Source organism: Cucumis sativus, chromosome 7 (genome assembly GCF_000004075.3).
Source record: "Cucumis sativus cultivar 9930 chromosome 7, Cucumber_9930_V3, whole genome shotgun sequence".
Taxonomy (NCBI): Eukaryota; Viridiplantae; Streptophyta; class Magnoliopsida; order Cucurbitales; family Cucurbitaceae; genus Cucumis; species Cucumis sativus.
Window position 1 is genome coordinate 5,512,382 of NC_026661.2, and position 21,729 is coordinate 5,534,110.

Here is a 21,729-nt window from a genome sequence, read left to right on the forward strand (position 1 = left end):
AATATGAAATGAGACATTTTAATTAGTCTTTTTTTTTTTTTTTTTGCTTTTGGTGCTTAATTAATGGTGGGGATAGGAAGAAAAAGCTATTGAAGAATCTTATGTACACTATTTGACCCATGATGAGAGCAATATTTTAACAAATTACTCTTTGAGCCATTCAAAAGGGAATGCAATGACCTTTGAGTTGTTCAACCCTTTCACTTTTTTGGTCAATTCTAAAGAATTTAAGGAAAAAAAGTGCAAAAGTGTGGAATCATGTGTATACAAATACATTTAACAATCTTCTGCCACGCTTTCACGAGTATTAGTTGAGTTGATCACTCAACAATTTTTCGAACATAGCTACGTATGATCATCTACTCTTATAATTATTTTCATTCAACTTTTCTTTTTATATATCTAACATGATTGAAAAAAAAATTAAACATACGTTAAAGTTAGTATAACTCAATAACTATTCTATGAAATGAAAATATTTTTAAAATTTTCGTTCTACAAATGCAATATATATTTATTTATTTTATGTCATTTCACCAATAGGTTAATGATGTATATATAAAGAACTCTTTTCATTTATATTGAATAGAAAAACTAGAATGAATAAATTAGTCACATTAGTTTTTTTAAATTTTGAAAAGAAAAAAAGATTGAATATAATTAGGTTCACTAATTTAAAATTGGGTTTAAAAAAAACTCTCCTTTTTCACTTTTCAATGATGAAGGACATGTTACCCACACTCATATCACATTATTAAAAGGAACTTTAGGGTACCAAAATGTCTAATCCTTACAAAATGTTTGTTATGTTTCTTAGTAAAAAAAGTGATTGACTACATGCATCACTCTACACTATTTGACATGTGATTTTTCCTTGTGATACGATCCATGCTAATAATATATTCCCATGGAATATTTGAAGAAATATAATCATCAACTAATTTTTTATATTTCACTCAAGTCGATTTGATTAAATTATTAATTTTTCATATCATGCTATTAGAGTGGCCCAATTGACTCTACAAATAAAATTATTAATTTCACACTTTCACTTAAAAAATTATAGTATTTCACGATCACTCAAAATAAATTTATCTTTTAAACAATAATTATTAAAAGAGTAAATAAAAATGAAGGATGAAATTTTGAACAAAAAGACCTATGGATTCTCTATACATGTCGATGTCAGTTGAACTAAATTCTTGAATTGATGAACTCTTTCATTTTCTAAGTAAGAGTATGTATATAAATGAGCTATATACATATATACGTATTATTGTGTAAAAAATTGGCCAGTTGCAACTCAATATAAATATATGTTTCTCTTCATAGTCATTGTGACGATCATAAAGAGGATACAAGTTAACAAATTTTTTTGTCATATGTGAACATAAAAGGTTAGAAGATTGGACATTTTTAGGTTTGATTTTATTTAGCTGTTGGCTGTGTGTTTGCTTGAAATAATCCAATGTTTTACTTATATTATATTATTCTTTGAAAATAAGAAGATTTTAGTTTGAAAATCAACTTTTATGTTATGAATAATGCATTTAAATTTCTAAATAAAGAGCCTATTAACAAGTGGAAACAAAAACAATAACATAGTTCAATGTATATAACTATTTAATGTCAATGACTTAATTATTAATTTGTTTCGAAGTATAATATAAAATAGTTTTGATTGATAATATATTTAACAAAAGTTTTCTATTAATTAAAAGCAAAACCTAAAACTGAGTAATTTGTTGTTACAATTAATACTATTTAGAAAGGAAGTTGAGCGACTGAATTCTTACTTTGGATGGACCCAAGCCCATAAAAGCCCGAACTACTTACTTAGACAAAGCCATTTATTTGGATGGGCCCAACTAGGCCCATAAATAATATAAAGAAAAAGAAGGAGGAGGGTGGTTAAGTCATTTTAGGTGTTTGGGTTTCACTGACTTTGAGAGGATAAAAATAAGAACATCGTCATCATCATCATTTCATCATCTTCTTCCTCCCCACTAAAATTTGTAGTTAAAAAGAAAAATCTGTCCAATTCCCAATGCTGAGAAGAAAGCTTTTGGAGCTAAAAGAAAAACCACAGAAATAGAAAGAGAAAGAGAAAGAGAAAGAGAAAGAAAATTTTCAATTCGATTCACGAGCTCTGATCATCATCATCAATCGATCAATCAATCAATCAATCCACCGCCTCTTTTTAGAAACCCTAGAAACCCCGATTTGATTTTTACTCCAAGTAGACAGATGATAAAGGAATTTCTCAGTGTGTGATCTTACAAATAAATTTCTCTTTGTTGCTTTGCTGATAAATTAAAGGCAGTGAAGTTTGGTAAACTTTCACGTGCTCTGTTCTTTCCCCCTTCCCCCACTCCCACATTTCACTGGCTCTCCTCTCGCCACAACATCAATCAGTTTCTTCTTCCTTCTCGATTTTCCCTTTTCTTTACGTACTGCTTCGGGAATTTCTTTCCCACGAAGCGGATTCATATAATTCTCACAACAAATGGATCGCTCCGCACTTACTGTTGGACCAGGAATGGACATTCCCATCATGCACGATAGCGATCGTTATGAGCTTGTGCGCGACATTGGCTCTGGAAACTTCGGTATTGCTAGATTGATGAGGGATAAGCAAACTGGAGAGCTCGTTGCCGTCAAGTACATCGAGAGAGGTGAGAAGGTTAGTCAGCTGGTAACTGTCATTGCTACATTATTATGTTTATTTCTGCCAATTCTTTGAATTTTAAGTGGGGATTGTTTCAATTTTCTTTGATTTTCGTGAGTTAGTTTGAACTATTGTGAATCTGCTTCTGATAGTATACATTTTTGTATGTTTCTTGTGTTTTCGATTTCTAGAGTCGGTTGAAGATGGTTTTCTTTTTTTCTTGTTGATTTGAGAGAAAATATAGAGTTATTCACACCTTAGAATTTTGTTTCTTATCAATTACAAATAATTCGTTTGTGATGTTCTTCAATTTAATTTCTAGTTTTTTAAGTTTTTATTATTGCCATCAGTCACTATGAATTTATACGGGTTATGATATTTAGTGTGACAAAAAAATTGTTATGATAGAGAACATGGAAATGCCATATACTTGATATAAAATTTTGATAATTTAACAAATATTAGTGTATTATGAATTTCAAGACATTCTATGGAGTATAAATTATTATTTAGTTTATTACACCACATGTGGAGGTCAGGAAATGGGTTAATCATTGAGTTATGCTCATGTTATTTGAGGGTTGCCTTGTACACAAAATCTATAAATTTAGTTTTAATTACTTGAATTTAATGTGAAGAGATAATAAAAAAACGATCAAGACATTCTATTTAGGGGTGAAAAGAAGTGCTTGCAACATGGTTAGTTTAGTGACAACATGTTACAATATTTAATTACTTTAGTCAGAATACTTCATCAAATGGCGGTTTAATAGTATTTACCAGCTCCATTGCATTTGACAGATAGATGCAAATGTGAAGCGAGAGATAATAAACCACAGATCTTTAAGACATCCTAACATTGTCAGATTCAAAGAGGTTTGCTTTATTATTTAATTTTGCTTTTATCCTAATCCAGGCAGAATGTTTTCATCTAATTTATGGCATGGAAACAGGTGATCTTGACCCCAACTCATCTTGCAATTGTAATGGAATATGCATCTGGTGGAGAGCTCTTTGAACGGATCTGCAATGCTGGACGGTTCAGCGAGGATGAGGTTTGATTTCTTTTAGGTGCATTAAAATTCTTGATTTAGATCCTCCCACACCATCGTCATCTGATTGTTTATGTTATACTGATCTGCAGGCACGTTTCTTCTTCCAACAACTTATATCTGGTGTTAGCTATTGTCATGCAATGGTATGTAAATAATTTATATTAGTGGCTTTTATCATTTCCTTTTTGCCCCCAGAAGCACAAGTCATTGCTAGAAACACAAGAATTTAAGTAATTGTTAATTTTTACACATGTTTTGCAGCAAGTATGTCATCGTGATTTGAAATTGGAGAATACGTTGCTGGATGGAAGTCCTGCTCCTCGTTTGAAGATTTGTGATTTTGGATACTCAAAGGTAAGACCTGGCTTCTTGCGTTTCAGCTCTACAAATGCTTCCGTAATCTTGAATTATGTTAGATAATTACGATGACCCATCTTGTAGGGACTAAATTTTTTAGAGTAATAAACTATTCAACTACACATTGTCTGTTTTACTTGATCTGATCCGTTCATTGTCGAATAGAAAATTTAATTGGTTCAACTGTATTTATATCTAGTTCTATCTTCTTTTGCTTGCACATTCTGATTTGGTGTTTTCCTTTCAGTCTTCTGTGCTGCATTCACAGCCAAAATCAACGGTTGGGACCCCTGCATATATTGCTCCTGAGGTGTTGCTTAAGAAAGAGTATGATGGCAAGGTAAATGTTATAAGATAATTATATATACACACATTTGTATTAATATGCCCATTCTATCTTGTGATGTTTTTTAAGGTTGAGATTATTTCTCTTTTTTGGGTCCACCGACTGTGCATTTCGCAGATTGCAGATGTGTGGTCGTGTGGGGTGACCTTATACGTCATGTTGGTCGGTGCATACCCCTTTGAGGACCCTGAGGACCCAAAAAACTTTCGAAAAACAATTCAGGTAATATAGGGGTTAAACCTACCGCATTTGTAGTTCCAGGTCCAATATTTTTCTTGCTAAAAGATTTGATTGTTTAATGCAGAGAATCCTAAATGTACAATACTCAATTCCCGATTACGTTCTTATCTCTCCCGAGTGCCGCCATCTGATCTCTAGGATTTTTGTTGCCGACCCAACTAAGGTTAGACTCTAGATTCTTGTCAACAATCCTTTGTTGATATGATTTGATGTTAACTAAAATCATCTGGGATAGAGGATTACAATTCCGGAGATAAGGAATCATGAGTGGTTTCTGAAGAATCTTCCAGCCGACCTTGTAGATGAAAACACAATAAACAGCCAATACGAAGAGCCCGATCAACCAATGCAAACCAGTGAAGAGATCATGCAGATAATAGCTGAAGCTGGGCTTCCTGCTGCAGGGACACAGAGTCTCAACCAATACCTTACCGGCAGCCTTGACATCGATGATGACATGGAAGACGATGAAGAGAGCGATGCTGATCTTGACCTCGATATCGACAGCAGTGGAGAAGTTGTTTATGCAATGTAATTGTTGATAGGATTGAAAAGGACAAACTAAAACACACATTTGTAGAATACACTTGGACGATGAAGACTGAAGAGATCTCAAGACCATAGTATAGAGAGGTTTATCAATAGAATTGTGAACCGTGAACTGAGTCAGTGAATCCATCTGTTCCTATATATATATTAGCTTTTCCTTGGTTTGGGGTTTTATTGATCACCTTTTATAAGTGCTTTCTCTGTATAATTTGTCTATCAACCCCATAGATGCACACTTCATCCTCTACCGTTGTAAATTTTTCTGTAGAAAATATTTGAACTGCTTTGTCAATCCTCTGTTTTCATAATCTGCATCCAATAATATGATTAGGTAACATAGTAAATTCCCACTTTGACAAGTGAAATTCATTAGAGGTTCTAAAATCGCTATCAAAGTATGTTATATATATCAGTTGTAAAAAATGCACGAAAGAACAAAAATAGCTTTTGATAAACTACACGCGATATCCACTCCACGGTCAGCTTTCTGAATTGGCATTTTCCTGGACAGTAGGAGCTAGGTTTTGCCCACTGTTCGAATTTCCATCTTCAGATGTTTCAACTGATGGTGGTTGTGACTGGGTTGGAGCCACCATCTCTGGAGGAGGAGGAGCCGGAGCTGAATACACACCTGGTGGAGGAGGGTACACACTTTGCCCATACACAGGAGGTTGCGCATGTCCCCCACTAACGGTTTGATAAGACCCAGACTGGTCATTTCCTGTCTGAGGAAGCGATTGGGTCTGGTCCGTCGTCTGGTAAGTCCAGTACCCAGTGGAAGCTTGGTATGCTGCAGTAGGATATGTACCTTCAGAGGTTCCATTTGATGATGGCAAAGCAGATGGTGCACTTCCTGAATTAAGGTACATGTTTTGTTGATCATAACTTGGTGGAATCTGCCCATAACTTGGTGCCTGTTGGGAGTAGCTTTGATCATAACCATGAGTGCCACTTGAGGCTGGCTGACCATAGCTATAGTCATGAAACTGAGGAGGAGCTGACCCAACCTGAGACTGTTGGCCATAGTAATTATATCCTGTACTTTGGTCTGATGGCTGGACGGTTGATTGATTCGATTGATCCCAGCTTGCTACTTGAGCTGGGTAGGTGCTATAATATGGTGGCCCCTGAGGCGGGGGATAGGTTCCTGCTGCATAACCATATTGAGGTTGTTGCTGCTGCAATGGAGGTTGTTGTCCAGCTTGAGACCAATTGTTGGTAGAAGGGTAAGTTGGTTGTGCATAGCTAGTAGTTTCGGATACCAGACGTTTCTGCAGATACGGGTATATGACTTAAAAGATAATCAATATTCAAAATCTTGCACTCTATCCAAGTGTATGCCAATCTCTTAAGAAAATTATAAAAATTCTGATCCTTTCAACGAGGAATACAAGAACAATTTGTAGTTAAAGTTTAACTGACACAGTGCTTGTCCTACCAACTTGGAAAGTCAGGTTTAATTCACACATTATTAAAAAGATAGACCAGCTTGGCAAGAAAATTCCACAGATAAGTAGATTCATTAATTACAAGTACTAAATAAATTATGCAAAAATATTGCTTTTAAATTAATTACACCAAAAGTGGAGAGGAATACTACGGGTTGCCATGCACATTTCAGATTTTCAATCAGGCATCAGACACGATAATATAAGTAAACAAACCAAAGAAACATCAGCGGGAAATTAGTAAAGCGAGAAAAAAAAAAAAACAATGGCATAGTTTAGAAGAAATTTGATGGTTTAGATGTCATTTCCTAATGATACATTTAGAAAGTTAGGAGTTAGGAGTTAGGAAAGGAAACCATTCTCCCTTATAAAAAAAAACATGCGAAGGCAACAGAGGTACGTGATGAGTGATAACTTACCCCGCTTATGACTTCGTTGATCAACTCTTTGGCTGACTCAATCTGCTCCTTAAGCCCATTAATATAAACACTTCTCTCTGTCGATGTATCTCCAGGAGGGAGGTGCAAAGGGATAATCTGTAAAATGATTATTAGCATTCCAGATTAAGAGTACAATGTGAATGGTGAAGAGGCATATAATATTATCATAAGGGCGCTAAGACAACAAAGTAATTTTCTTATCTTTTTTTTCAAATACAAACCCGTCTGGGTGGGGGGATAAACAAAGCTAAGGATACTAAGATGTTGTAATGATGAAATGGAGATCTTTCTTTTCCTTTAAGTGAACGATTTTTTTTCAAATACACAAAGCTGAAGTGAGAAAAGAAGGCAAAGAATATGTGACTTCAAACAATTCAGACATGTCAAGGTTACAAATCTAACAATACTAAACAGATTCAAACGGTAGTATTCCTTCTCTTTGCTAATTTTAGAGGCTCTTGGCTGTTTTTGTTAGGCATTGGGAACAGTGCAATTGTATCTAGTTCACCCAAGTTAGATAATACAATACCTGAACACGAGCAGCTGACTTGCTCTGTATGCTCTTTATAGTTTCACCTCCCTTTCCAATGACAAGTGCAACCTATAAACAAAATCATTACATAACATTAGCTTTACTTTCAAGGGTAGATAAAACACAACGAAAGCAACTACCTTATTATTAGGAATCTTCATTACAAACTGCTCAACTCCAGGTTGACTTGAGTTAATTGCCTGATTAGTGGTTGAGGCAGAACCCCCTGAATCTGCCTGTTACATAAAGGTGCCTAAATTAGCTTCACATCTTGAACACAAAAGTTGACAAAGATAGCATTCTAATCAGTGCTTTACCTCCGCAATCACTTCATTGATAAGCTGTTCTGCCCTGCTAACTTGTTCCGAAGTGCCCATTAATTCAACATCTCTAGTTAAAGACTGTGGATCAGCTTCAAAATCTCTGGTGATCTGAATCTTAGCACCTGATTGAAGTTGAAGGTATTTGATTGTTTCTCCTCCTTTCCCGATAATCAATCCAACCTACAAACAGATTTTTGGGTGGGGGGCGGAAATCACAATTGTCAGCAGTAGGCAAATGGTAATCTATCTGAAAACAATGTGGCAAAACTAAGTACCTTAATATTTGGAATATTTATTTTCTTACTTGTGGTTTGAAAACCATGATATGGACCTGCTTGAGTACCAGAAGAAACTAAACACTTGAAAGTTAGCAAAATCTAGCATGACAAATTTGTGTTTCTTTTCAATAGAAAGTGTAACACACGTTCAGTATTTAAAGAATACAAAAAACAGTGTGAATCTCAAGGATTCCAAAGCATGTTACAGATCTTAATGCAAGAAGGAAACAAGACATGAAGCAGAGTGATTTGAGTATGAAAATAAATGAACATCTACATCTACTTCACGATTGGTAGAATAAGAATTATTTTTGAAAAAGGAAACAAGCTAGTAGAGTAAGAATTATTAACCAAATTAAACATGCCAAAAGGAATCTCAAGTAACAGGCAATAAATATAATCAGTTCAAAGAAGAGTTACACAACCCATTAATGTGGACAAACAAACATAGAAGAAAAGGAAAGAAATAATGAATTTTCAATGACAAACACAGAGAGACTGTAGACCATACAGCCTCAAATTGAAGAGTCATTTACATTATTTTTTAAACTACTATGCTTTTGTTGTTGAATAAAGAAACAGATATTCCTTGTCTAAACTACATGAAGTTGTCAAGAACAAATTTTCTTTCCTAGCTCTATAACATCCTGATCTACCCACCCCTAATCTCGTCATTCAGTGGTACTGTTTCACTCTTTTCATAAAACTCCATAAGCCTAGTGTTAAGGATCATTTTGACTGTGGCCACAAACCGATTATGAAAAGTTTTAACTGTAGTTGAATGGAAAGACAATTGTAAACTAAAGCATTCACAGATGAAGTACCAACGCCTACTCGTAAATTGACACTGCAAGATGCAATTTTAACTCTCTTTTGTATTTGTACATAAATTGCACTGGTTTGAATAGAAGGAGAGCAGGAAAGGTCATTCTTTGGGCTCCTTCCATTAACTACCCAAAACAAAGGGTGCCACATATTTGAGGCAGTGCCACTCCTATTTATTGCAAGAGCGAGTGCTTTATGAAGAAAACAACTTACAATCAGGTTTATGAACAAAGACTCCGACAAGAAGTAATTTGGATTCTAAATGTTCCACATCCTTCTATGATTTGATAAAAATTACAAAGTTGGGGGAAATGGATTTGAAACAACTCATTCTATAGTGATCAAAACAACAATCCTCTGTTATTTTCAAAAGAAAAAACTTAAAGAGCACCAGTGTAGAGAGGTTCTTCCTTTTCTGACAAAATAAGCTTGATGTGGCATGGAGATCACATGCATGGGTTAATTTTTCCGTGAGCACTGTATGTATGTATGGCGTCAATGCTTTTGAGCTGGGTTCACCTAAATGTGGGATACAATGAGAGAATCCACTTCGGTGTTGCTCTCAACATTCTTGAGAGGACCTAGAACAAATTTTGCCGATTTAATAGGCCACCGTCCTTGTCCATCTGAATGCCTGTTTTTGGCCTGTTTGATCAACACCCCTACAAAATAGTCAAATTGGAATCGCTTGCTTGGGACAAGAACATCCTCCAATTATCTTTTTGCCTTGGCCAAGGGAAACTTTCTGAGGACATGAGCTGTCTCTCCTGTATTCTTGAAATGGACTCTAAGGTTGAATCGACTTGGTGGCGTTATCCTGCTCCCCCCCTTGAGTACTTAACTATGGCAGCAGATGACAGTTCTCGAAAAAACTTGAGCCCCTCATGTGAATTAAGCTCCAATGAGCTCTCTTATCTAAATTAGTGTTCCATGGGCTACGGAAAGGAAACGTACATTAGGAGGATAAGTGGTTAGGATAGACTCCTCTGCTTAATGTTTCCCCATTTATATCATTGACTTCTATGCAAAATCATCTATCACATGGCTCTCTTGTGGGTTAAGGAGTTTGAGTTTAGAACGGTGAAAATGGATATTTGCCTTCGCAGCAGTGACCCTACTGGGGGCTGTAGTTTGTTTTTTCATTAAATTATTCAACCATTCTCCTTTTCTCGTCTATGTGTTAGGTGAAAATTCAAAGGTAAATTCTTTGTTTGGCAGAAAAGAGAATACTGTCTTTGATCAGGTTGTAAGGATGCATTATTAGTTGGAAAACAGAGGAAGGAGAAGACCTAGGTAATATCTTTTGGACCTACATCTTTGCATAAGCCGTGGGAAATTCTCAATTGCATCAACGCACAAGTTCTCGTAAAGAAAGAAATTCATTTTCATCAACGTCTCAACTGTCATAGTAAAGCAGCAGATATCCAAAGATTACAATAAGAAGTATGCCAACATCATGGGGTACCAATTGCTACAAACTCCATAATGCTCTACAAAGATGATTTCTGAGCCTTTGGACTGGATTGATGTGACCCAAAAATGACAAATTGTTAAAACAAGATTAGATTTGATAGACCGTGAGAAAGCTTGTTCAAACTTCCATCACAAAGGTTACCCTTTGGATTCAGAAAATGACTCGACTCCAATTCCATTTTCTCCAACAAATGAAACGAGTAAATCTTTCATCCATACACCCAACTTAACCATAATTCTATACTATCAAAATAGTCTAAATCCAACGACAAGAAAGTCAAAGGAAGAACTAGTATTAAACTCAAGAGCATAAAAACAAAACGGAGTAGCAGAACATTACCTTAACCTAATTTCTTTTAAAAGGAAAAGAAAAGGAAAAAAAAAAAAAAAAACCCTAGATGCAAAGGAATTGAAGATATTTTCGAAGCTTACCGGTAAATGTGGAAGAGGATAATGGTGGGTTTTGAGGGGGAGGGCGGGAGCGGGGGGTTCATACTCAAAACGAGGGCGTTTGGACTCGGCATTGCTGACCAGCTTAGCAACAATTTCCTGAGCTTTTTGTTTGGCCAATTGAATATTCTCTTCGAGCTTGCGCTTGTTAGTGTCGGAGTGAAGCTCATCGGCGTCGTCGTGGTCTTTCATGGGGGTGGGAATAAAGTGTTGGAGAAGGGAAATAGCGGTGAGGGGAGGGGAGAGGAGTGGATGGAGGAGGGGTTTGTTAAAGAAGGGTGGTGGGTAGCGGTAGGGCTTTTTTAAGTTTGCTTTTTAAAACCAAAATGGATTCCCAAGTCTTTCCCTCGAAGTCAAACTTCTCTTCTATCATCTCTACACATTTTTTCTTTTTCTTTTTCTTTTTGTATTCTTGTTATACTGATTTCCAACCCACCCATTCCCCATAGTCTATGTATTTTGATATTCAAATTTTATCTTCTAATCTTTCTCAAAACAAAAACAAAATTCTTTAAATCATTTTCTACCGGATTCTCTTCCCACCCAAATCTTCATTATCCCCTCACTTTGTTGCAGTGTACCTAAGCTGACCCATACACCGAAATCAAAATTCTTTCAATCATTTTTTTTAATCATTAGACCATGTTTATGGATCAAGAAATCATAATTGAATCAAATAAAGAAATTGAAGAGATGCGACGCTTGGAAGTTGAAGAGTTATTTTAGCAACCCAAAAGTCATAATATTAAATGGAACCGTGTATTTATGTGCTTTTCATTTACCATGGTAGTTGAAAATGCATAGAATTAAATGTGACTTTTCATTTCATATTTTAATTAGTGTAAATAAAGTTGTAATTTCCCCGTTCTTCTTAAAGAAGAGGAATTTGGATGAATGAAATTTGAAAATTCTATAACGTAGAATTTTGGTCTTGTGTGTTCTTGTGATAGAATGCACGAATATTTGAATCATTCAAGTGATGATTGATATGTTTTGCTTGTAGAGTGCTTTAAAGATCGAGGGTTGATGGAAGTTTCAAAACTTTGCCCGATCCTTGGTTTCTTAGATCATCTAAGTAACTTGAATCTAGCATTTCTTAGGGGCTGTGTTCTTTGAGTCTTATTGTTTAACATGGTTCTTAGATCATATGCCCATAGGTTTCTTATCATTTGGTATCAGAGCTTTGGCTCTAGATCGGATATATCTTTTCATTATTGCATTATGTTCTTAATTTTCTTGATCCATTTTTTTAGCTATCTCATTCACATCGAGTTCTTCAATGTTTTAGATCTAGGTCTAAGCTATAAAATTGTCATTCTATATATTCAAGTTCTATCACATTAACACCGATCATGATCCATTAGGGCATAGCTTTGGAAATAATGATACCGATCATTATATCAATGGTTGAACGTTCAATCTCTCGCCCCACAATGAGCTGTTATACAATTATTTTCACAAGCCATCCTTACTAATTTTCTTAAAGTTTAGGAAGGAGTTGAAGTGTAAAACCAGCCTCCACTACTTTCTCTGTACTACATACATGAAAGAAAGAAAATTTTGAGAAAATTGGAATTACATTGGGTTTCATTTAAAGCTTATCAGGAACTGTTTATCAGGAAAATGATCCCTTTGATGAAGCACAATCAGTCTCACGCTATAAGACTCTATTGATCAGTTTGCTCGATCGATCACTTCATTCTAACAAAGCCAAGGATGATTGAAAGAGAAGGGGATTACAAGCATGTCACGAAATCCTACATAGACAAGAGTGTAAAGTTTCATGCATTGAACAAAATGCATCTGCTAATGCCAGATAATTGGATCTCATTACACATGTAAAACAATACAAATATGGTCATGATTATCCCGTTTCTGTTTAACCATTTTCCCCTTTTCAAAAACTATCGATTCGTCCCTTAATTTGCATTTGTTACAATTCCAAGAACCTTATTTGACAACAAATTCACGTGTTACCCAGTTATCGAGGGACAAAATGATAGAACACAAACAAAACTTAAAGACGATATAGAAATATATAAAAAGAAAAAAAAAATTACAACTAACCCAAGCATAGTTCAACTGCTTAAAGCATAAATTACCCAGTCAGTGGTTTATATCCTCTAACACGTGATGTTGAACTCTAAATTATTGTTGTTAATAAAATAAAATTGCGGTACTTGGACCCTCCCTCTATTGAGATCACTCAAGCCTAAACCAACTCACTCAATTTGCACCTCTACGCTGTAACTTTTCCCACCTGCTGAAAACAATTCTCCTAACTAATTATTGACATATCTTTGATACCTTAATAAGATTGATTATTACCAATACGAATCCTATCAGAAAGCTACTATTAAATCTGGCCTCAATATTTGAGGCACCCAAGTCATAATTATTATTCCTCACATGGGCATGATAATGAAATTAGACTCTAACAAGCATTGAGCAACAGTACTTTTTTTTTCTTCTTTTACTCTTAGTAGTAATACCTGGTCCATTGTTCTATATGCGATTTCAATTAATTCTTCTTCGTATCCAGGTGATTCTCGTTATGCTTCAGCAACATCGATGTCTTTTGGGGTCTTCTAAACCAGAGAAACATAGACCATGTAGTTCTGACCAAACCTCCATTTGCCAAGTGAGGAATGAATATGCGACCCCAATATGGATAGGATGGGCCGGGCAGTTTAATGAGAGTGAAGAATATTGCAATTGTGATCAAATGCCAAGGTACTTCTAGATCCTGGAAAAAAGGAAAACGGTGGATAATAGAAAAGACTATTAACTTGCCATTCTATTTTAGAAAGAAACAATTATAAAAGGAACAATTACGAAATGTTCAGAAAAGGAGTTCATCCATGATTAATAAGACAACCTCAGAAACCTACTGAATCCCCCAAGAGATCATTATTCCTACTTGCCACTACAGTTAAGGCATCCAAGATGAAAAGTATCCTCATAGACAATGTAGATAGTAGAAATTAGAGGCCAATGAAGAATTTCAAACAGCTCTTTAAATTGTATTCCAACTAGAGGGCAAGCTTTAGAGTGTGTTCCAAAGAAAAATAATCAACGGGAAGCCTAATAAAACATGTTCAAACATTCCTAGCTAATAGCATTTCGAAAATGACTATTGTTCAAAATGAAAAATGCAACAAAGACAAAAAAGAACATGGAGGAGTTGACTAAAAAAACAATAAGGAAATGAAATAACAAGTGCAACATCAGATAGTTGAAATGATTTTCAATTTTACTTGGTTAATAATTGGAAAATGATTTTCAATTGCCTCACCCGCATATAAGAATTATTTACCTAATCCATAAATAGTAGAAAATGTTATTATCAAAGCCTCAACAAGGATGACATAAAAACAGAACTAAAATGGATGATATCAGACGAATGCTTCGTCAATAATCCATTCAACTAACGTCTCACACATAATGGAGAGGTGATACTAAAATCTTACCTTAAGAATTGGAGATAGACTTAAAGCTGTCTGTCTCATGACCTCAGCAGCGGAGAAGCCAATTATAAATAGAAATGGGACAATAAGAAGCTTCTTTTCATGAGCACAGTAAGACATCTCGCTAAGGGAGGTAACGAGGAGTAATGGTACAAACAAGTACTTGATAACCGTCAAGATGAGATCAGCAATAAGCTGGATGAAGTTATCCAATGCCTCGTTCCAAGGGAAAGACTTCACTGGCTCTGGTGAACTTTCCCAAAGCTGTTTTACCCTGTTCTTCAAACTATCCCAATTTACCCTTCCTGAATCGTCTGATTGTCCTGCAGTCATATTCGTAGCACAAGAGACCACTGATCCAGCATTCTGAAATCTTTTATGTGGTTTTAAACTCACTACGTGGCTGCATTCTGGTGACCGTCGCTACAACAGGAATAACTTTTGTAAACAAATTGCTCGAGACAACATGACTCAACCAACAATGTCTTGACATATAAATTTGGATGCGTCAGTTATGTTGAAAAACAGAAATTTAGAAAAAGAAAAGGCAACAGGCTAAGCAAAAGGTGCCTCAAGAAAAAGTTGAAAAAAATTCATTAAACAGAATGCAAATCCATCACAGAATTGACAGTCTAAATTTTAAAAGCAGAAGATGCATATCTGTTCACCATTGACCAAAATACCACTTTCACCCACAAATATTAGAAGACAAACTAAAGCAAATTCAGTCATTTCTAGTTTAGACCTGGATATTCATTCAATTCAGAAAGTTCAATCCATAGGCCATTAATGCTGAATATAGAGGAAATAACATGATATGAGTTTGAACGAGAGCCCCCACATTATCATCACGTTCAATTAACACTAATGACTAAACTCAAAAGTTCAAGCTAATAAGCTAGGATGAACTTAATCATTCTATATGCATTTCAGACATAGATGCACCCTTATGATAACCACAGTCTTCAGCATTCTTCCCTCTTGAATGGTCTCTCCTTTCCTTCATGGCAATGAGAAGCTAAAATAGATAAGTCTATACCTCTTTTCCTTCACAGCAACACTATTTTCCTTCAAATTGAGTTTTGAAATCACCAATCACCATCACCCACAAATTCATATAAAGGTTATTCCATAAATTCAATCAACATCGTTTCTCGACTACCAATTAACTCCATCAACACAAATGCATTCTCGAAAACTATAAACCAAGCTCTTAAAATCCCACCCACAAAATCAAGCTTCACAGAAGATACTTCAGAAAAGAAAGAAAGAGAAAAGGGTGGTGGAGCTTACACTGGGAGCTAGAAGAAACGGGGCGTGAAGGGCCAGTTTCATGGAAGTTTGAAAGTGGGTGGGCGGAGAAAGCAGGTGGGTCGCCATAGCTGGACCTCAATTGAAGCTTTTGATAGAGGAAACACAATTTTGGAAGGAGGGTTTCTTCTCAGACACTATAAGACATGAGAAAATCTGAGCTCCAGCGAAAGAAAAACCTGAACTTGGATAGAAGGGTTTAAGATGACGGGACCCAAATACGCTGCCGGCTCCCCACGGTAATACGGAAGGAAGAATTGCTAAAACTAAATCGAAATTACTTTTTAAAAGAAAAACCATCAAAACTAAAAGTCAATTTTATTATCCTATTTTATAGATTTTGCATTTTGGAAAAATATGGGGTCTCCAAATATTGGGTCTGCTATAATCCAAGTGATTGAAGTTTAAATTTTAACAGAACTTAGAGCAACAATGTGCATTGTCATTGAAAAAGAAAGAAAGAAAATTGTCCTAAGCAACTCTAACAAGTTTTTAAAAACTTGTTATATGAGTTTACGTCTTTGGAGTACATGATGAGCAAAGCCCAAGAGCCCAATCTTCTAGGGAGGCCCACCTGCTATTCCCTTTTATTCTACTATTTCCATTCTTTTAAAGCATCCTTATCAAATTAAAACAAACCTTTTTTTGTATTACAACTAGTCATTTTATCTTTTCCAACTTTAGTAACATTTTGCATGACTTAATGAAGCACCATCCAGGAATTAAATACCCAAGAACTCTTTATTTGCTTTCTTTAGATAAAATCAACACAATTCTTAAATATATAGACCATGCATGCAGGTGTATGAATAACTCACAAATGAGTGATGAGTCTTCCTTAGGCTCCAAAATTAATAAGAAAGGAAAATGTCAAATTAAACCACAAAAGGGGAGTATGGGTTCCAAAGGGAATGTCAAACCACAAACGTGTCTTCCCAATTTCCCATGCATAGGAATATCACATTTCAAAGAAAAATGTCAAACCACATGTCATCCTACATTTACCAATATTCTTTCTTAAATAAAACACCATAACCTACATCTAAATTATTACAATATTTTCATCGGTTCTAGTTTTGACTACTACCTACCATATAAATAATCATAAATATTTCTCTAAATAAAAATTGGAATATTCTACCCTCAACTTGAATCCATCTAAATCAATTTTCATGTAACAAGTTCAATGAATTCATCAAATCGAGTAATATAATAATTGACATCAAAATGAAACTTCATTTCAATTTCAAAGTCAAACCAATTCAAAACCAAATAAATATACTTATAGGCATTATCTCTCAGTTCCAAAAAACAAAACAAAAAAAACCCCTCAAATGCCTTACTATTAAATAATTATCATCCCACTTTCTTTCATTTTTTATAAAATTTATCTAATGGTCAAAGTTTTGAGTTAAGAAGCGCAAAATAAAACTAAACTTAGCAAAAAAAAAAAAAAAGAAGCATCTCAAAATATTGATTACGGTTTAATATCATTTGACCACTTCAATTTATGAATATATCGATCAAGAAGATATTTTAATTTTTATTTAAGAGTAAGCTCAAACTAATTAAGGTATGTGTTGTCAAGAGAGATCAAAAGTTCAAACTTTGTACCCTCCAAAAAAAATCAAAATAGGTGACTTAAACAAGTGATTAATAAAATGAAAGAATCTTATATATCTTCAAACACAAATAGAAATGAGAACAATTATTGATCATATGTCAAGAGGTACTTTTGAGAATATTGGCAGCTTTTTACTCTCCATTCTTTAAAACATTTGTAACATAGCCTAAGTTGGAAATTTCTATCGAGTTTTCAATTAAAGATCGAAAGAATATGAATATAGTTAATGGCCACACAAATATAAAAATTTGTTTTGGGAGAGTAGACCAAAGTTTTCACTTGAAAAGTGGATTTTGTTAATAATTTTATGGTTATACATGTAGGTTAGGGTTAGGGTTAGGGTTAGTAAGTTGATAGAAGAAAATATTTTAAAATTGCAAAGACTAAGTTACTACATAGTGAATGTTGATTTTATTATTTTTAGAATCAAAACTAAACAGAGAATGAGAAAAATATCGTAAAATTATGCTCATGTTTTAGCAACACAACAAAGGTTTAACTCATCCATGTGTTAGATAATTAGCCCAAAAAAACTCATTTTAATATTTTATTTCATAACCATTTTCTTTTCTGATAATGTCAAGAACTACAACTGTGGAAATGTTGAAGTTGAACTCCTTATAAATAAATAATATTAACAATAATATATAATTTGGACCCACTTAATAAGTTATTATTATTGTTGGATAATTGAGATAATGAATATTCATTGTTAACCAACAAATAAATAAATAAAATTGTTTAAAAAGAAATGCTACTAAACAAAGTGGAATGATGGACTGAGGAATTAAAAATACAATAGAGGAGCCAAAGTCATTCCCCACATTTTATTTAACAAATTAGATTCAAAATGTGATTTAATATTACTAATTAATCAATAAATATTATCTTATTTCTTGTTATTATTCTTATATTATTAGTTTATAGGGAGGAATTGAAAGGAAACCTTTCCAAGACTTCGGAAACTAAGATTTTTAATTGGAAAACTCCTATACTAAACATGTTAGAATAGGTCTAAGAGGTAAATCTATCTTCTAACTCATTTAAGATTCAGATTCAAGTCTTGTGTTATATTTTATCTACAAAATGTTTAGATCCATCAATATGTATGTAAGCACATGCACATGTATATAATAGGTTAGAGGGAATAATGTAGTCCCATTGAACAGTTGAGGGCAACTTTTATCATTTAGTAAAAAGATTAATGAATTTAATTGAGTGGCAGCTGGGTGGTTGCAAAATTTATAAGATAAGGTCATGATATGATCAGTCACATTACTTATTTCAAACATGTCTTTGCTGCCTCCTCGTGGATAAACTTTGAACTGTTCACTGTTCACTTTTCTTTTTCTTTCAAAAAATAAATTGTTCTCCATCACTTTGTGTGTCTAAATCATGACTTCCTTTTGATCCCCACTCTTTTATGTACTTTTTCTTTTTGGTTTCAAACCAATGAAAAGCATCTTGTTTTTCTTTTTTCTTTTCTGAACTTTTCTTCTTCTAAATTTATCAATTCGCTAAGTGGTCTCTCGTCTTACATGTGATGTACTTATGCCAATTTTACTTTTCTTTTACTTTATGATTGAAAAGAACGAATCTGTTTAGGACAACAGAGAGTGTGCTTTACTCTCTTTGTAAATGAGAAGGTTTAATTTATAATTAATAAATATCATGATCAATTTTTACTGAGAGGAAAACATATTATTAATGATAGCATTGACATAAACTACATCAAATAATTAATAACATTCCATCAATTATTGTTGAAAGTAAAATATACTATTTTATATATATATAGTTTGAATTTAAAGCATCACTTTTTTTTCTTTTGAACTGCTGTACTGAAATGATTCTCTTCTAAATAATGAAACCCTTTATTATTTAATATAAAGTGATGCAACTCAAATAATTGGGGAAGACATAAACATATAAACATTTTGCAAAGACTTTTAGTTCCTTGACTTGTTGAACTAAACTAAACCCTTTTTCAAAAAAAATTAAGAAAACCCCATATATATATAATATAAAGCTTCAAAGTCTAATACGTGAAATTAATAAATAATTTTATAACGTTGTGGAAATATTAAATTAGGTTAAATTACATAAATTAATGTATTCATTGAAAAAAAAAACTTAAGTTTTCAAATATTAAATATTTCACTATTTAAATTTTGGAGAAAGAACTAATAAAGCCACGATGGTTAATTTTCTATTAAACATATATAAATTCTTTTAAATATATATATATAAGTCTAAAGCCCATTCATGACTAATAATGAGATAAATTAACAAAAATCATGTATAGGTTTTAGATTTTTTTTGGTTAAATAATTTATGAAAAATAAACCATCATCAAACAAGCCTTTTATATATTACCTAATACAAAGTATTCTAAAATTTAAACATCAAACTAAATACAAAACTAAGTCGAACAAAATATTCTAGAAATAAACTCTAAAAATTGCTTCTTAAGGATTGGAATATAATCTTCTAACTTGTACAATCATTAAAATGTACTCGCAAACTTACATAGAAATACAATGATGATATAAATGGAGAGTCCAATTTTTATTATTAAGAGATTCAATTACTACAATTACTGTCATAAGATGGTTATAGGGTTTGGTTTTAATACCAATATATACATTTGATGACTCAATTTTTATAATGAAAAGTTGGATGGTACTGTAAATTTGTAAGTATATCGTATTTGACTCAAAATTTTGGTTTTTGTATTTCACTCAAAATTTTGTTTATAATATTTAAATATAAATGTTACATCTCTGATGTCATTTGTGATGAATCATGCAATATGATAAAAGAAAAAAAGAAAAGTGAGATTTGTTTATAGAGGCAGTCATGATCATCTTATGTGTTAAAAGTAGATTAGGTAAACAATTTTTATGGATAAGAAGAGAACTACTTGGCTATCAAGTTGAGTTATAATTATAACAAATCAGATCAATAAGTGCTTTTTGGAAAAAGAGCAAAAAAGTACTCAAAATATTCCCATGGTTTTTAGTTTTTAATTATTTAATCTTACAGTATGATATTGCCAAGTTGACAATTTTTCTTTGGTTTCTTCTGTTATTCTTATTTAACTTTTTTTTTTTCTTGAAGTGTTTTAATAGTGTTGTTTGTTTATAACTTTTTTTTGATTGATGTTTAAATAATTTTGTATTTCTAACCACTTCTAAATTACACAACTTGGATCATTATTTTAATCGTATTTGTTACATTAATATTGAAACATAAATGGATGGAGACCTTAAAAACTCTTATGTTCCTTAAATTTAATTCGTTTCAAGGAAAATTATTCAAAAAGGAAAATCTATAAAAGTATTTTACGTTTGTTACTTTCTTTAGTTTCGTAGTTTGATAATTATCTCAAACTTTTTACGATGAGTTATTTGTTTTTTTAATTATTTAGGTTATTCTTATTTAATTTTGTGAGTATATATTATTATATTGATCACATTCACTTTAGATTCACAATCCAACGATAAGAGATAAGGAGACAATGATATTATGTGTTATTTGAATGATTTGATAGCAAGTGGAGAATGTCTTATTATTTAGAATGTTGAAGCAATAATCACACGTTCACTGTACCAAAGAGATAAAGAGGGGAATGATAGAGAGCATGGGAGTAAACAAAAAAGCTGTGGCAATTTTTTGGAAATATATATATATATATATTCTCAATTTTCTCTAAAATACTAAATTACGTTACTTTTGTGAAGAATTAAGAAATGAAAAATATTGTATAACCAAATAAAGGATTAAATTGTTGTAATTTTGAAGGTTACATAAATTCATTTTTGTTTTTGTTGTATGTAGAAACTTAAAATTTGTAGTAATTTAAGTTTTAAAACTTTAAAAAGCAACAATTTAATTTAGTATTTGTATTAATGAACTTTTTTTTTTTAACCATTTAGTTTATGTGATGAATGCTAGCAAAACTAATTAAGTATAAAATTTGTACTAAGCATGACTATGACTAACAATTTTAGTTTAGTTAATCATATTTTGTCAAGTCTCTATCACACTTTTACATTAAAGATTGAATACTTACCTTATTAAAAGTTGAATGTCCACTAAATAATTGTTATAAATTTAAAGTTCAATGATGGAATCACTAACTACCATCTTGAGAATTAAATTTGTTTCTTTCATGAAAATCAAGGTTTTTGTAATAAGTTTTTTTTTACAGGAAAGATGACAGATTTATTACATATATATAATTGAATTTTTCATAATATTTAAAAAACAAGCCATTTTTATTAGAAAAAAAAAGAGAAAATTATCAAAAGTGATCGATTTGAATAATTATAAAAGGGGAC

The 21,729-nt window shown here is 33.0% G+C and overlaps 3 protein-coding genes across 5 annotated transcripts; 1 reads left to right on the top strand and 2 right to left on the bottom strand.

The window, feature by feature from the left end:
- Positions 1 to 1,968: 1,968 nt before the first annotated feature.
- Positions 1,969 to 5,418, top strand: LOC101209176 (serine/threonine-protein kinase SRK2E). Its single transcript, XM_004136947.3, has 9 exons — positions 1,969 to 2,683; positions 3,470 to 3,544; positions 3,622 to 3,723; positions 3,813 to 3,866; positions 3,985 to 4,077; positions 4,328 to 4,420; positions 4,544 to 4,648; positions 4,731 to 4,829; positions 4,902 to 5,418. The coding sequence occupies exons 1-9, from the start codon at positions 2,507 to 2,509 to the stop codon at positions 5,199 to 5,201; spliced, it is 1,098 nt and encodes a 365-aa protein (XP_004136995.1). The 5' UTR covers positions 1,969 to 2,506; the 3' UTR covers positions 5,202 to 5,418.
- Positions 5,419 to 5,519: 101 nt separating this feature from the next.
- LOC101221280 (far upstream element-binding protein 2) lies at positions 5,520 to 11,339 on the bottom strand. The gene is made up of 7 exons (XM_004137072.3): positions 10,967 to 11,339; positions 8,234 to 8,310; positions 7,953 to 8,138; positions 7,776 to 7,871; positions 7,633 to 7,704; positions 7,083 to 7,199; positions 5,520 to 6,486 (listed from the first exon to the last, which is right to left on the bottom strand). The coding sequence occupies exons 3-7, from the start codon at positions 8,010 to 8,012 to the stop codon at positions 5,695 to 5,697; spliced, it is 1,137 nt and encodes a 378-aa protein (XP_004137120.2). The 5' UTR covers positions 8,013 to 8,138; positions 8,234 to 8,310; positions 10,967 to 11,339; the 3' UTR covers positions 5,520 to 5,694.
- Positions 11,340 to 12,352: 1,013 nt separating this feature from the next.
- On the bottom strand, positions 12,353 to 16,003 carry LOC101221519. 3 transcript variants are annotated; one of them, XM_031888720.1, is made up of 4 exons: positions 15,745 to 16,003; positions 14,455 to 14,874; positions 13,477 to 13,730; positions 12,353 to 12,685 (listed from the first exon to the last, which is right to left on the bottom strand). In XM_031888720.1, exons 1-3 carry the CDS (start codon positions 15,829 to 15,831, stop codon positions 13,506 to 13,508), a joined length of 732 nt encoding a protein of 243 aa, XP_031744580.1. In that variant the 5' UTR covers positions 15,832 to 16,003; the 3' UTR covers positions 12,353 to 12,685; positions 13,477 to 13,505. The 3 variants fall into 3 exon arrangements, with proteins under 3 accessions (XP_031744580.1, XP_004137121.2, XP_031744581.1); XM_004137073.3 differs by having other exon boundaries at positions 12,353 to 12,741; positions 15,745 to 16,002; XM_031888721.1 differs by lacking the exon at positions 12,353 to 12,685 and having other exon boundaries at positions 13,041 to 13,730.
- Between the last annotated feature and the right edge of the window lie 5,726 nt (positions 16,004 to 21,729).

Coding starts and splice junctions, on each gene's coding strand:
- LOC101221519 (XM_031888720.1), bottom strand. CDS start 15,831: ATGGCGACCCACCTGCTTTCTCCGCCCACCCACTTTCAAACTTCCATG. Junction 14,875..15,744: donor CGTTTCTTCTAGCTCCCAGT/GTAAGCTCCACC, acceptor TTCCTGTTGTAG/CGACGGTCACCAGAATGCAG. Junction 13,731..14,454: donor GTCTATCTCCAATTCTTAAG/GTAAGATTTTAG, acceptor CCTTTTTTCCAG/GATCTAGAAGTACCTTGGCA.
- LOC101221280 (XM_004137072.3), bottom strand. CDS start 8,012: ATGGGCACTTCGGAACAAGTTAGCAGGGCAGAACAGCTTATCAATGAA. Junction 7,872..7,952: donor TCAATGAAGTGATTGCGGAG/GTAAAGCACTGA, acceptor TTTATGTAACAG/GCAGATTCAGGGGGTTCTGC. Junction 7,705..7,775: donor TGAAGATTCCTAATAATAAG/GTAGTTGCTTTC, acceptor TTTTGTTTATAG/GTTGCACTTGTCATTGGAAA.
- LOC101209176 (XM_004136947.3), top strand. CDS start 2,507: ATGGATCGCTCCGCACTTACTGTTGGACCAGGAATGGACATTCCCATC. Junction 3,545..3,621: donor ACATTGTCAGATTCAAAGAG/GTTTGCTTTATT, acceptor GCATGGAAACAG/GTGATCTTGACCCCAACTCA. Junction 4,830..4,901: donor TTGTTGCCGACCCAACTAAG/GTTAGACTCTAG, acceptor CATCTGGGATAG/AGGATTACAATTCCGGAGAT.